Here is a 12305-nt window from a genome sequence, read left to right on the forward strand (position 1 = left end):
ATATGGTGCTATGATATCGAGGACCACCTACTATCGTCGCCGGGAAACATGGCGCGCTACAAAGCCATTTGAGCAGTTTCGATGACTCTCTCATTGTTGGACAACGGTGGTTCGAGCAGCTACAAGTTCTGCGGCGAACATGCACTCACGACACGCCTCACATGCTGTACTTCTTCTACGTGCCACCCACTCATTGGGCTGCTGAAGCCGTGTCCACAATCGCCCCGCCCTTCTCACTGGATTTCGCTCAGATCGTAGGTGGCACGCAGACGGACTGCCAGGCAAGCGCCGCGTAGGCCGTTTCGTGCGTGCTTTGCTCTCCTTGCGTCACAGTGTCTGGAACGATGGGTGGACATTTGCGGTCCGTCGCGTGTCGCACGGCACGCTGTATTTTCTTATGCTCAGTCTCATGTTCTGATTTGATCTGTACTGATCTACGCCGCGTGGCAACTCGCGCGCAAGCTACACTTTTGCACTGCCTTCAGGTCCGCAGGCGGGGGCTCCGCCGCCTCGTCCACTCTAGAACGATCGCAACCGATCTCACAAACCCCCGTCGCGCGCCTTTTCTCACAGTTTTTCCAACGTTGTCAATCTCCAGAGAAGTGTTTCCAACTCAAAACGAGACGACCCTCCACACCTCCTCGTCCTAGAAGGGAACGAAAGGAAAGGAAATGAAAAAAAAAGGGAAGGAATTGGAGACTTTCCCGGTTTATTGGGCTTGCGACGTGAGTTCCGCTCTCGCTCTAGGCGTGGAAGTGGAGCGTGCGTCGACCGTTGCGGCCTTTCCCACTCTTCGCCGCCGCCGCGTTTCCAGAGCTCGAGGCGGCTTGCTGGGTAATCTATTGCGAAAATACACGGTCAGCCGATCTCTTGCTTTCACACGTCAGGTTGCGATTCTTGTTGGCAGCGTCGGGATAAGAACGGCGTTTGATCATAGCCTTCCTATTCCCACTTCCAACCGGAAAGGTCTCTGATACGTGTTGAAGTGCACGCCAGAGTAAAGAGACAACAAAGTGAACACGTTCAAAGACTTACGTTGAACTGTGCTGACACGGATCCAACGTCTGGGTTGGCCTGTGGCGCCTTTGAGGTGACTTGGTCAGTGTTACCCCTCACGTTCACGGCCTGAAGATTGCCCGGGAACTGATTTGCGGAAGCGCTGGACACGATGCTCGCACAAGCGTTGGGGCGGATAGCTAGGATTGGGTCAGCACATAACAAGGGCTGATAAACAGTCCTTGCGGGCGCTCACCTGTTCGAAGGGTGGCGCTGGAGCCGATGGTGCTGGCTCCAACGGCCAGATACGTGTCAATCGACGGCAAGATCTGGGTGCAACGGACGTTGTTGATGACGTCGATCAAGGAGGCCGTCGATTGGCCCTGGTCGGCCATGATCTGCAGGTTGTTGACGACGGACTGGAACACGCCGTTCAGCAACGTCTGGTTGGCAATCGAGACGTCCGGGCTGTTGCCTATGACGGACATCAGAATCGCCATGTGCTGCAGCTCATTCACCTCGGCGTTGTACGCCAGGTTGGCGGCCTGGTTGAACTCGGTGCCGTTCAGGCTGTGACCGGTGTTCAGGAAGTTGGACACCTGCGCCGTGTTGAAGGACCAGTTGTCGCACGCGGCCTGGACCGCCTGCGCAGTCGAGCTGTCGAGAGAACCCGCGCTTGGCGCCCCGGTGGCAGCCGGCAGAGCCGATGACACTGGCTGGAACGGCCCGAACGTGCCTTTGTTCGTCGTCGCGTCAAAGTTGGGAACCAGATTGCCCAACTGCGGATTGTTGAGTTGCTTCAGTCCGTTGGCGCCCGTGGTGCCCTGTGCTGCTGGAGAATCAACACCCACATCAGTGTCTTCGCTTGGTAGCCGTACCTCCTGCGTTGTTTGCTCCACCGCTCTGTCCAGACGCTATGCTCAGCTGATTGAGGGAGGTTATCTGCCGGGATGCCTGAACGGTCACGCCGCCTGCACTTCCCTTCCCTCCGTTGTTGTTATTGTTGTTTCCATTACCGCTGCTCTTGGCCAAGACGGAAGCAGCCAAGGCTGGGAGAATGTAAGCAATGTAAAGCATCGTTGGTAAAATGTGCGTTTGAGGAGAAAGCGATTGGCTCTTGATCAATGTCCAAAGTGTTAATGAAAGACTGTCCAGCAGTAGAGCAGCAACCACTTAAGGAATGAATGGAAAGAATATACACCGCAAGCGGTCAGAAGGGATAGAAAACCAGTTCACGAAGAAGAGAATGTTGATAGAGATGTCCATGACAGAACGGGAACTGCTGAAGATAAATAGAACCATACGGCGACAAAGGGCTTCAGCTCATTACCAAGGGCAAAAAGAACCCAGCATGTCAATATTGTTTCTTGGTTTGAGGTCTTGAAACTCGAGCGGAGAGGAAGAGGTCTTGAATTTCGTTGTAACCTTGCGACAGAGACTAATATTCAGAAAGGAGCTAATGTCGCCAACGCTGTTATTCCCGTACGTCGACCGAGTATGGCCTGGTGTTTATGAAGGCACCAGGGCAGGGTGGATCGCTGACTGGGGGTGTGGAGATCATGATGTTCCAACTGGTTCAGGTTGACCTGATACTAGAATATGTGGGACCGTACGGTGACTAAACCATCGCTCTTGACCTCCTCATGCGACGGTAGCTTGTGGTCAATCATAGAGCGAGCAGTCGAGCGGGATGTCGCACACAAAGAAGCAGTTCAGCCGACGCTCGCGGGGTCGGAGACCATCGCGGTGGCAGATGGAGAATCGCTTGGCTCTCGTTCTACTAAAGTCGTGACGTTAACAAAACATTTGAAAGCTTGATCTTCGCGGACTGTATGTTGGTTTCGTTCTTAGCACATCCTTGGCGAGGCTTATTTCGTGCGCCCATGCGGCAATCTTGCCCATGTTTATAAGGAGCTTTCCTGTCGCAGCTGGCGTTTACACTCGTGTTGACCAGGTGGGCGAGAAACAAAGACGGCGGTTTGACGGGATCAAGCCATCGCTCGATTATGTCCTGATTGGCTCTAAGACGAAAGTGACATCAAACGAGGCTGGCGGCTTCGGGGCGATGTGCTGTAGAACGAAAGAGGCAGTGCACAAACGGCAGTTTCGTTAGGGGGCCCACTTGTCATGGAAGTTATCACAGCTATTCTTTAAGTATCTGTGAAACATTGCCTGTCTTATGAATGCCCGAGCAAAATGTTAGCTGTTGCCAGTGCAGGCCTCGTCATCTGGGTGATTGCTCGAAACGAGCCTTGCAACCGTCCGTCAAGCAGCTGCGAAACGGGTGGAAGACCTTCAGAGGCAGCGCCTGGTTCTAAGGAGCGACGAGCGTGCCGCGGCGCTTGCATGTTTTGTAGGCTGACGACGAAAGCAACCACCTTCCGCTTGGCTCCTCAGCTACCCCCAATCTTGCTGCTTCGGTATTCACAGCCAGCACGTCGACTTCATCTGAGCGAGCCTTCTTAGGGCGGTGCACCGCAAGCCGATCGGCTTCTAACTTGTCTTTTTTGGCCACCACCACATCTCGACTTGGCTACTCCCCTGGAGCGGTTCTGCCGTCGCCCTCGCTGTGCAGGACCAGGCGGTGATGGCCTGTGGTGCCTACACGTTGATGATCCCTTGACCACGCACCCTACGTGCTCCATATGTGTTTTCGCCGTCGACCAATTGAAGCACTTGCAGAGCACTCAGTGATGATCCGCCACTGCTCAGGGCGCTCGCTCAACGTTTCGCTGCTGCACCACGCTGGAGCTCGAGCCCGAGGAGCGGAGTTACTCTCACCCAGGTCTGCCCGCGTCCGCGCAGGTCTTGCGCGCCTGTCGAGGACAAAGACAATTGCGCTCGCGCCTCGACGTTGGAACGAGTTCTTGACGTCCGCTCCCGGGGGGCGTTGCTATTCGAGATCCGTATGGGATTCCTACGCCGCAGCAGTTTCTTCTCGATGATCATGCGGCTTTAGAGGCTTTTGTGGCTCCGCCGCCGAACGGATTGCTTTGCCGACGATACGGTCAAGAATCCAGACACAATGCTACGAGACCGCCGTAGGTTCGCGAGCTTCATGCATTTCAACCTGTTGTTGCCCAGCTGCCTAGGTCAAGGCAACGACGGGAAATTAAGCGGAGACACAGACTTGCTTGCTTTGTCGGTGTCATTCGAGCAGACTTTCCGGTAACTTCCTGGCTGCGTTTTGGATATATGTGTCTTCCTGGGGAGTTGTAATACCAATTTTCCCTATAGACACTCATATAATTGAAGATCAACGTGTTGATCGTGCCTTCACTGGCTGCTGAACTTATTTCGCACGACGGGGTGTGCAGTGGAGGTAGTTGGTGCATGAAACAGCTTCACACGGATCAATGAAGGAGCGGCGTGGTGAAGCACGCTGTCTAGTGAGGGATGTTCCCAGCTGCAGAGCGACAGAGGTGTCGGCTGCGATCAGTCGTCGGCGTTCAAGCCGTTCAGAAGAGCGAACCCGTAGTCTATACAATAGACACGGGCTGGCTCATCCTTGCGAACGCCGCATGAAGTTCCGTAGCACACAAATCGACTCATAGCGCCGTTCCCAGGGAGAGAACTGCAGCTTCTCCTCCAGCCTTTATGGCCTGAAACAAGTGAATGCACCGCGCCCCGCTATGTACTGGCAGGATGGCGTCGACGAAGCTTGTAGAATCAACGGCAACTAGCGGACGTTTCCCGGAAACCGCGAACTACTGCATCGAACAGAGCATCAGGAGTGTCGAGCAGAAGCATAATCTTTTCGAGCTTTGGCAGAGAAATTTGTCCAGATGAAATCCATGGGCAGCGGAGACATGAAGGAACTGCGATTGATCCTCTGTAGGGCTACGAGAAATAAGACACACGCCGCACCTACACCGTGCAGAGCATAAGAACGTTTCTGTTGTACTATATTCATCAAAATTGCGTAAGCTGAATCCCGCAGCAATACCGGCGCCTTGACAAGGCTGCAGTTTGTTCGATGGAGCATCGTAAGCTCTTCCGCGAACCCATATTGAAAGATACGGCAGACAGCCACGAACATGGATCTTCTCTAGCGGAGTGAACGAGAACATGGTAAGTGGTGGATCTGGCATTCAATGTCACCGTTGTAGCCTGAATGTCGACACTAGCGATCTTCGGTGAGACAAGGCTGAAGCCTATGCCGTACAACTAGCAGCGACGCCCCGCTAACGGCACGCTTTGCCTTGTCTGGGAATTGCAACCACCAGGAAACTCGTAGACTCAACTGCCAACTGCGTCATGTGGCAAGACAATATTCCAATTCACTTGACCTCTAAATCAACAGGAAGAGAAGCGACGATCCGTCTACAGCATTCAACAAAGACCTCTATCCCTCCGATGCGCTGACCACATCCCGTCTTTCGTCTTCAGCTCTTCTTCAGTACGCGCTTACCAGGCTCTCCCACCATGCATTTGTCACCACAGGAACAAGAGCTGTGCCAGCTCCTTCGCGATCTGCCAAAGCGTTACAATAATCGGTACAGTGAGCAGGCCGCCAACTTCTTGGTGCAGAGTCTGTTCCGCTCATTAGTTGGCTCCTCCGACGCCTTCTTGAACGTCCTGTTCAACGGTGAGCACCCGCCACCCGATCTAGACAAGAGATGGAGCCTGCGGCGCGCGCAGGGGGCCGTGGAAGGTGCCGAATATACAGAGGCGGCAAGAGGACATCCGTGCGGTCACATCTTCAAGTACGGTGAAACAACGTACAGATGCAGGACGTGCAGCTCGGACGACACCTGCGTCCTGTGTGCAAGGTGCTTTGAGGCGTCGGATCACGAGGGGCACAATGTCTTCGTGTCTCTGTCACCAGGTAACTCTGGTTGCTGTGATTGCGGTGACCCAGAGGCGTGGCTCAGGACGGTGGAGTGCAGCATACATTCGATCTCCTCTGGGTCGCGTGGGCCATCGGCGACGGGCAAGGCGCCGGATCGCTCCTTGTTGCCGCCGGAGCTGACGGAGAGTATACGCATGACGATATCACGATCTATGGACTATATTTGCGACGTGTTCTCGTGCTCACCAGAGCAGCTGAGACTACCCAAGACCGAAGAGTCGGTTAGAGAGGACGAACTAAAGTCTCGATTGCCCCCCAAAGTGTACGGGACATCGAGCGACGGTGAGCTTGACGAAGAATTTGCGCTGGTGCTGTGGAATGACGAGAAGCACACTGTCAACGATGTACGAGACCAGGTCTCAAGAGCGTGCAAGATGTCGCCCCATCAGGCGTTTAAGAAAGCTATCGAGGTAGACGACGTTGGAAGGTGCATCGTGGTCATCGACAAGGATCTGGATTGGCTTTTACGCGCAGCAAAGATAATCGAGCAGCCAAAGCTTACCGTCACCATCCGATCAGCGCGAGACACATTTCGAGAGCAAATGTGTGCCACGATCATAGAGTGGATCGCTGACATTGCCGGCTGCAGTGTTGGACCTGACCACAACATCCTTCGAGACACCATATGCGAACAATTTCTGCGGCCGTGGCGTGTGGGCAGCGAGGCGCATCACTCTGAGATTGGGAAGGACGGGTTGGACGACCATGAGGTTGAAGATATGCCAGATGACTTTTTCAGATTTCACGGTCGATATCCGGCCCAGACAGCCGCACGATTTCGTCGGGCTTGGGGTGATGATGCTGACGATGTAGATGTCGATCGCGAGCCTGCATCTGAAGATGACGAGGACGCCAACGCAGCTGGTGATGAGATGGATGTTGATAGTGCCGAGTGGAATGTGAGCCAGGACATGGACATTGATGCTTTTGACGAGAATGGGCCGCTTGAGGCTTCAGAGGCCACGCTCGCGGGCTATCCACCTCCACCTCCTCCGCCACCGCATCCAAGAAGAAGATTGCCAGGTGCTGCTCTGGATTCCGATGAAGGCGAGTCCGCCTTCATACCGATGACCGTACCTAAGACGCCGAAAATCAATCCAATGCGGATCAACACACCCAGGCCGCCGAAGTACTGGCTCGAGAAGCCTGACTTGTATCGCCGACAGAAAGACCTACCTGTTGCTGAAGATCTCGAACGTAGAGTGCGGTTAGATTACCTCATCCTTTGGGACTTGAGGATGTGGAAGCAGCTACGCACAGATTTGCGTGACGTGTTGATCAGCACGGTAGTCACGCTTCCGCACTTCAAGCGTCTGTTGGGTCTGAGATTCGCAGGCGTATACACCGTCCTTGCAGAACTCTACCTCATCGCCGATCGGGAACCGGAACACTCAATCATCAACTTGTCGCTGCAAATGCTTACCACTCCATCAATTACCGCAGAAATTGTGGAAAGGGGGAATTTCTTGTCCAATTTACTGGCGATCATGTACACATTCCTCACAACACGACAAGTGGGTTATCCCTCCGATGTGAACGTTAAAGCTACGCTAGCCTTTGAACAAGGTGCAGTAACCAATCGGAGAACATATCATTTCTACATGGACCTCAAATATCTCCTTGCTTCCGAGCTCGTCCAGGAACGTATCCGGAGCGAGGGACGATACCTCATGCAATTTCTTGATCTGGCAAAACTCCACCAGGGCATCTGTCCAAACGTAAGAGCAGTTGGAGAGCACGTGGAGTTTGAGAACGACGCATGGCTGAGCGCCTCAATCATTGTGCAAGAGATTATCAAGCTGTGCAAGCTCGTGGGCGACTGTTTCGTTGTCAAGTCGGAACAGGATCTGGAGGACCTTAGCCGAGCCATTCGCGATGCAGCACGCGTCACTATAATACACAGCTTGGGTGCTGAGCGGAAACGATTTGATGCGTCGGAGATACGAAGTGAGACGCGATTCAAAATCTTACCCGTGTTTGAATTTGAGGATACTTCCGAATACCCTCCACAGCATCGTGTCGTCGACTACATCGTGGCACAAGAGCCTGTCAGTTTTCACCACGCACTGCATTACACGCTCTCCTGGCTTATTGATCGGGGTAAAGCCATGAGTAGAGAGCAACTTATCAACTTGCTCACATTCACGGCACAGGAGTTGCGCCAGCATCCTTTGCAGCTACCTTACTCGTTTAACACAAGAATACCAGAGACACAGCCTCGTGAAAATCTGCTGGCTCTGTTCGATTTTCCTCTTAGAGTTTTGGCGTGGCTTGCGCAAATGAGAGCTGGTATGTGGGTGCGCAACGGCATCACTCTCAGGCATCAAATGGGCGCTTATAGGGGCCATCCAAGGAGAGAACTCTCGTTCTTCAGGGACATCTTCATGCTTCAGACTGCGATGATTGTCTTACCTCCAGCTCAAGTTTTAGCCTCGATGATTGATCGATTTGATCTCATGGATTGGGTCCAGGGCAACTACAACCTACGTACTGGGCAGGATGAACAGCAAAAGATCGATGTTGCCGAGGATTTTGTGCACTTGCTCATCATCCTCTTAAGCGACAGAATCCATCTCCTCCCTCCCGCTGCTGATTCCGACCCACAGATCACGTCTGCCAAACGTGACATTGTACATACGCTGTGCTTCAAGCCGTTGTCGTTTTCTTCACTGTGCAACCACATCCCGGACAAGTTTTCCGACACTGATCAGTTTGATCAGCTCATCCAAGAGATGACGATCTTCCGACCACCGGAAGGTGTATCGGATCATGGTACTTTTGCACTCAAAGATGAATACTTCGAGCAGATCGATCCGTTCTTAGCGCACTTCAGCCGAAACCAGCGCGATGAGGCAGAAAACATCTACAAGAAGCACATGGCTAAGAAACTGGGCAAGGATCCTGCTGATATTGTCTACGAGCCAAAGCTTCGCAAAATAGAGTCTGGGTTGTTCAAGGAGCTGGGCAATTTCACGAAGACACCGCTTTTCGCACAAATCATCTATTACTTGCTGCAATACACTCTCGTGGCCGATAGGTTTGCCCCCAACGTGCCTAGCACGAAAGTAGAGCAATTCTTGCAATTCATCTTGCACTTGACTCTTGTTGCAGTGATGGAGGATGACGGGCAGGACATGGCGGTGACGATGCGTGAAGCTAGCCCAATGGTCGAGGATGACCCGATCAATGGTCGTCTAGACTCGTTCTGCCGACTGGCGTTGACAAAGCAAGCAAAGCATCCTATCGGCGATGCCGACACTATCGCGCGCCTCCTTCGCAGGATTGCCGCAGACGACACGTTCAAGACTTGCGAGCCTAAGGTCCAGGTTATCCTGCGACATCTCAGACACAAACGGCCAATCGACTGGACAAATTGGATGCGAAGGGACGGGTTTCCCGATGAGAGATCGCAGAACGCGTCACCAGTGCCTGATCCATCCCAGGATAAGGAGCTCAAGAAAAAGCAAGCGCTCGAGCGCCAGGCTAAAGTTATGGCTCAATTTAAGCAGCAGCAAAATAGCTTTATGCAGAACCAGGCGATTGACTGGGGCGATGAGGACTTTAGCGACTTGGAAGAAGAATTCGCAACGCCGGCGGAGGAGGAGCAGAAGCTCTGGGCCTTCCCTTCCGGGACGTGCATTTTATGCCAGGAAGAGACAAACGAAAATAAGCTGTACGGCACCTTCGCTTTGATAAACGAAAGTCGGATATTGAGGCAAACGAATACGAAGGATGCAGACTGGACTTTGGAGGCTCTACAAACACCTGCGAGTCTGGATCGGTCTGCTGAAGACATACGACCCTTTGGCGTGGCAGGAAACAACAAAATCAAAGTAAAGAAGGTGACTGCTGATGGAAGAACTGTTGAGATCGAGAGACAGGTCCTGGCCAAGGGCTTTCCAATGAGACATTTCACCAGTCCTGGACCTGTCGCATCTGGTTGTGGCCATATCATGCACTACAGCTGCTTCGAGGTTTACGTGCAGGCGACTCAGCGCAGACAGATGACTGCGATTGCTCGCAATCATCCAGAGCGACTTGATCATAAGGAGTTCTTATGTCCGCTTTGCAAGGCGCTAGGCAATGCATTTTTGCCTGTCATTTGGAAAAACAAGCCGATCACGTATCCTGGCGTCTTGCAGACCGAAGACACGTTCGAGAACTTCCTGCAACATACCGTTGGTCTGCAGATCTCAAAGTTAGAGAAAGGACCTGAGAGACCGAACAGCGACATATCAAGTGTTCAGCAGCGACTGGAAACACTATTCCTTGATTACGGTAAATCGGAGATGATTGGAAGTATAGCCACTGGTCTACAGGACTTGACCAAGGCAGTTGTGCCTAGCTCTCAATCCTCGAGCCCTACAGAACCGCGCCAATTTACCTTCCACAACCTGTCTGTGATTTTCAGCATGGGCGCTGACGAACCCATTCCTGCTTCAGCATTGTTGAACAGTATGGGCTCTATTGGGCCGGGTGATTCGAGTACGGCGCCTTTAGCAGTGTCGCCACAAATGGCTGAGCTGGTGAAAATATATCGAAGGCTTCGCGAAACGATGACGACGAATAATCTACCTTCACGCTTCCGGTACCCGAAGGTCAGTCAAGATGACTTGACGCACACGGATACGCTTTCTCAAGCTCTGGGATATTCTATTGCGGCCAGCGAGATTGCACAGCGAGGCGTAGAGTCTGAGCCCGGATCGACCTTGCTGAGCAAAATATCTTCACAGACGTTGACACATCTGCGGGTGCTTTCAGAGACTGTTTCATCATACTTTGCCGTCGGCGCTCTGCGGAACCAGGGTGAGAACGTTACAAATAAGGAATTCTCTGAGATGTATATCAGCCAGCTGCGACAGCTCTTCGTTGGTCACCCTGAGGTTTGCAGTTTGGACGACCTGGGCATGCAGGGAAACAAGAGACGCGAATTGCTCCTCGGAACCGCACCTGTACTGTCGCGGGATCCGTTTATCTTTTTGACTAGCTGCGCTACGTTCTTGCAACCGGTTCTTCACCTGGACATCCACCATCTCATGCGTATGTGCTACACGGCGGAGATCGTGCGCGTTATTATCTCATTTTTACTCCCGCACGCGAGACTACCCGCCTATGATCCTAATGATGCAGCATATCAGATGCCAGAGTCGGCCGTCAGCTTTTTCAAACTCACCGAGCACATCTTTTCACACATTCGCAATGTGCCTGAAGGCTTGCGTGCAGACATATCCGATGCGGACAAGCTACATACATATGTGACGCAAATATACAGGCTAGCACATGTTTATGCACTGCCATTTGTTCGCAAGTGCATCATATTGATGCATGTTCGATATGGAATAGAGATTCCGTTAGACCTTGTCTCAGTTGCGGAAAGCACCGAGCTTACTCGCTTATCACAAGCCCTGCACCTGCCATCGATTGATAGCCTTGCTGCTCAAGCCTTGGAAATAAATATGGCAAACATCGTCACCGGGTGGGTACAGCATTGGTTGCTGTATCGTGAGGGCCGTCGCAACGCCTTGACGCCCATTCAGCTCTCACACCCCGCCATCTTTGAGCTAATTGGGCTGCCCAAGAACTTTGACACATTGCAGGACGAGGCTATGAAAAGAAAGTGCCCTAAAACGGGCAAGGATCAGACCGATCCTGTGGTCTGTCTATTCTGTGGAGACATCTTCTGCTCGCAGGCTGTATGCTGCAAAGACGAACGTGATAAGGGGGGATGCTGGCAGCATCGGCAAACGTATGTATACTTTAGCAGCACGATCGATTTCTTCTGCAATACGGATGTGCTGACACACTCACAGTTGCAGCGGACCGGTCGGTCTTTTCATCAATATCCGAAAATGCATGGTCCTGTTACTCAATGGCGAAAATGGATCTTGGTCCTATGCACCCTATCTTGATAAACACGGGGAGACGGATGCGACGTTGAGGAGGCATCATCAACTGTATCTTCACCAGAAGAGATACGACAAGTTGTACAGGGAAATGTGGTTAGCGCATGGAATTCCGAGTGCGATTGCAAGGAGACTTGAGGGTGAGAGTAACAATGGGGGCTGGGAGACCTTGTGAGAGCAGATTGTTTGTGGACGTGGCGCGGAGCGTAATCAAGATTTGATGGCATGCGATAGCAAGTTGAACAGTCTACGTCAAGGAGTCATGTAGAGCTATCAGTCAGCATAATCTTCGTGAAGGAATTCTGCCTGTGAGAAGAGGTACGAGTGTTTGAAGCCATCCTATTTCCCAAAGACATCCGCCTCTCCCCCCCCCCCGGCGGGTGCGATCAATCCATCATAGCCGAACGCATCTCTTAAATTATGGGTAATGCAATTATTCAAGAGCACATTTTAAACATGAAACCCAGGTTCGGATGTATTTGTTACGCTAATTGTCAATCGGTGGATGAGTTTGAGAGGGTTAACAAGAAACACCTGCATTAAGCCGATTACAG

General features: G+C 52.4%; 2 protein-coding genes across 2 annotated transcripts; one reads left to right on the forward strand and one right to left on the reverse strand.

Annotated features, from left to right (window-relative positions):
* Positions 1 to 479: 479 nt before the first annotated feature.
* On the reverse strand, positions 480 to 3050 carry PV09_03390 (uncharacterized protein). The gene is made up of 4 exons (XM_016356583.1): positions 1875 to 3050; positions 1253 to 1825; positions 1036 to 1196; positions 480 to 839 (listed from the first exon to the last, which is right to left on the reverse strand). The coding sequence occupies exons 1-4, from the start codon at positions 2071 to 2073 to the stop codon at positions 744 to 746; spliced, it is 1029 nt and encodes a 342-aa protein (XP_016215376.1). The 5' UTR covers positions 2074 to 3050; the 3' UTR covers positions 480 to 743.
* Positions 3051 to 5228: 2178 nt separating this feature from the next.
* Positions 5229 to 12304, forward strand: PV09_03391 (uncharacterized protein). Its single transcript, XM_016356584.1, has 2 exons — positions 5229 to 11594; positions 11659 to 12304. Exons 1-2 carry the CDS (start codon positions 5422 to 5424, stop codon positions 11924 to 11926), a joined length of 6441 nt encoding a protein of 2146 aa, XP_016215377.1. The 5' UTR covers positions 5229 to 5421; the 3' UTR covers positions 11927 to 12304.
* Position 12305: the final 1 nt, after the last annotated feature.

The sequence above is a fragment of the Verruconis gallopava genome (genome assembly GCF_000836295.1).
Source record: "Verruconis gallopava strain CBS 43764 unplaced genomic scaffold supercont1.9, whole genome shotgun sequence".
NCBI classification, from domain to species: Eukaryota; Fungi; Ascomycota; class Dothideomycetes; order Venturiales; family Sympoventuriaceae; genus Verruconis; species Verruconis gallopava.

Bases quoted from the DNA above. Each gene is read 5' to 3' on its own strand.
- PV09_03391 (XM_016356584.1), top strand. From the start codon at position 5,422: ATGCATTTGTCACCACAGGAACAAGAGCTGTGCCAGCTCCTTCGCGAT. The intron at 11,595-11,658 runs GTATGTATACTT...ACACACTCACAG, and splicing joins TGCTGGCAGCATCGGCAAAC to TTGCAGCGGACCGGTCGGTC.
- PV09_03390 (XM_016356583.1), bottom strand. From the start codon at position 2,073: ATGCTTTACATTGCTTACATTCTCCCAGCCTTGGCTGCTTCCGTCTTG. The intron at 1,826-1,874 runs GTACGGCTACCA...ATTCTCCAGCAG, and splicing joins TGGAGCAAACAACGCAGGAG to CACAGGGCACCACGGGCGCC. The intron at 1,197-1,252 runs GTGAGCGCCCGC...ACCCAATCCTAG, and splicing joins CAGCGCCACCCTTCGAACAG to CTATCCGCCCCAACGCTTGT.